The sequence below is a fragment of the Centroberyx gerrardi genome, chromosome 12 (assembly GCF_048128805.1).
Source record: "Centroberyx gerrardi isolate f3 chromosome 12, fCenGer3.hap1.cur.20231027, whole genome shotgun sequence".
Lineage (NCBI taxonomy): Eukaryota > Metazoa > Chordata > Actinopteri > Beryciformes > Berycidae > Centroberyx > Centroberyx gerrardi.
The window spans coordinates 858,285-860,784 of NC_136008.1; the positions used below are offsets into that span (position 1 = coordinate 858,285).

General features: G+C 44.0%; 1 protein-coding gene across 1 annotated transcript in view; it reads left to right on the top strand.

Annotated features, from left to right (window-relative positions):
- Positions 1–2,500, top strand: part of tg (thyroglobulin) — a 35,867-nt gene that overhangs the window by 28,234 nt on the left and 5,133 nt on the right. Inside the window, exons 39-40 of the mRNA XM_078287321.1 lie at positions 29–233; positions 1,866–1,953. Coding sequence (XP_078143447.1) covers positions 29–233; positions 1,866–1,953 — 293 coding nt within the window. The remainder of the gene's footprint in view (positions 1–28; positions 234–1,865; positions 1,954–2,500) is intronic.

The window sequence follows — 2,500 nt, forward strand, 5'->3', positions numbered from 1 at the left end:
GTCTGTGTGTTTTTGTTTTCCTCAGCAGAGCGGTTGCCGTTGGTTACGTCCGTCTCCGTCCCGGGTCGTGGAACCCTGCAGGGCGTCGCCGTGGAAACGACCCTGGGGTCAGACAGGAAGACGATCGTCCAGTTCCTGGGAGTTCCGTACGCCCGTCCACCAATAGGATCGCTCCGTTTCAGAGCCGCTCAGCCGGCTGATTGGACGGGAAGCTGGGACGCCACCAGACCCCGGTACACTACCTGTCTGTCTGATTAACTACCTGTCTGTCTGATGAACTACCTGTCTGTCTGATTAACTACCTGTCTGTCTGATGAACTACCTGTCTGTATGATTAACTACCTGTCTGTATGATTAACTACCTGTCTGTATGATTAACTACCTGTCTGTCTGATGAACTACCTGTCTGTCTGATTAACTACCTGTCTGTATGATTAACTACCTGTCTGTCTGATTAACTACCTGTCTGTATGATTAACTACCTGTCTGTCTGATGAACTACCTGTCTGTCTGATTAACTACTTGTCTGTCTGATTAACTACCTGTCTGTATGATTAACTACCTGTCTGTCTGATTAACTACCTGTCTGTATGATTAACTACCTGTCTGTCTGATTAACTACCTGTCTGTATGATTAACTACCTGTCTGTCTGATGAACTACCTGTCTGTCTGATTAACTACTTGTCTGTCTGATTAACTACCTGTCTGTATGATTAACTACCTGTCTGTCTGATTAACTACCTGTCTGTATGATTAACTACCTGTCTGTCTGATTAACTACCTGTCTGTATGATTAACTACCTGTCTGTCTGATGAACTACCTGTCTGTCTGATTAACTACTTGTCTGTCTGATTAACTACCTGTCTGTATGATTAACTACCTGTCTGTCTGATGAACTACCTGTCTGTATGATGAACTACCTGTCTGTATGATGAACTACCTGTCTGTATGATTAACTACCTGTCTGTCTGATGAACTACCTGTCTGTATGATTAACTACCTGTCTGTCTGATGAACTACCTGTCTGTCTGATGAACTACCTGTCTGTCTGATGAACTACCTGTCTGTCTGATGAACTACCTGTCTGTATGATGAACTACCTGTCTGTATGATTAACTACCTGTCTGTCTGATTAACTACCTGTCTGTCTGATGAACTACCTGTCTGTATGATTAACTACCTGTCTGTATGATTAACTACCTGTCTGTATGATTAACTACCTGTCTGTCTGATGAACTACCTGTCTGTATGATTAACTACCTGTCTGTCTGATGAACTACCTGTCTGTATGATTAACTACCTGTCTGTATGATTAACTACCTGTCTGTATGATTAACTACCTGTCTGTCTGATGAACTACCTGTCTGTATGATTAACTACCTGTCTGTCTGATTAACTACCTGTCTGTATGATTAACTACCTGTCTGTCTGACCAGATACCTGTCAGTCTGATTGGACCTGGACCTACCAGGGACCACAAACCTCCAAAACTCCACTAAATAACCTGCCTGTCTGTCTATCTGTCTGCCTGTCTGTCTGTCTGCCTGTCTGTCTGTCTGCCTGCCTGTCTGTCTGTCTGTCTGCCTGTCTGTCTGTCTGTCTGTCTGCCTGTCTGTCTGTCTGCCTGTCTGCCTGTCTGCCTGCCTGTCTGTCTGTCTGTCTGCCTGCCTGCCTGCCTGTCTGTCTGTCTGTCTGTCTGCCTGTCTGCCTGCCTGCCTGTCTGCCTGTCTGCCTGTCTGTCTGTCTGTCTGCCTGTCTGCCTGTCTGCCTGCCTGTCTGCCTGTCTGCCTGCCTGTCTGCCTGTCTGCCTGTCTGCCTGCCTGTCTGCCTGCCTGTCTGTCTGCCTGTCTGTCTCTCCTGCAGGCCCAGCTGTCTCCAGCCTGGTGATTGGTCCTCTGCAGCCTCCAGTGAAGACTGTCTGTACCTGAGCATCTTCTCTCCGGCTGGACGGGTCGGTCCGGATCAGACCTGTTCAATATGAACTGATCCTGTTTGTTTCTAATCTGTTGTTCAGTGTGAATCTGTAAAGTTGATTTCTACAGTTTGTACACAAAGGCAGTTCAAAGTGCTTTACAAGGTATATGAGACATTAGATAAGAAACACAGAATAAGATAAATAAAAAACAAATGAGAGATAAAATGCATCAGAAGAACAGATTGAACTAACTGGACTTTAAAAAGAGTGACCTCCAGCAGCACCTGCAGTACTGACAACAAATATTTAGAATAACAGTAAAACATCAAAACTGTGAAATAACACAGATGGAATCATGCAGCGACCAAAAAAGTGTTAAATAAATAAAAACTATCTTATATTTTAGATTATTTGCCTTGATGGAAAAACAAAGGCTTTGGAAAGAAATTCATACATAGGATCAACTTCACTATTTATATTTGTCTAAGAAACTCATTTCAAGCATTTAAGCAGAAGCCTTTAGATCAAAATGCTTTAAGAGAATGAAACAGAACATTCAGTCAGGTGTTCAGACTGCTGACTG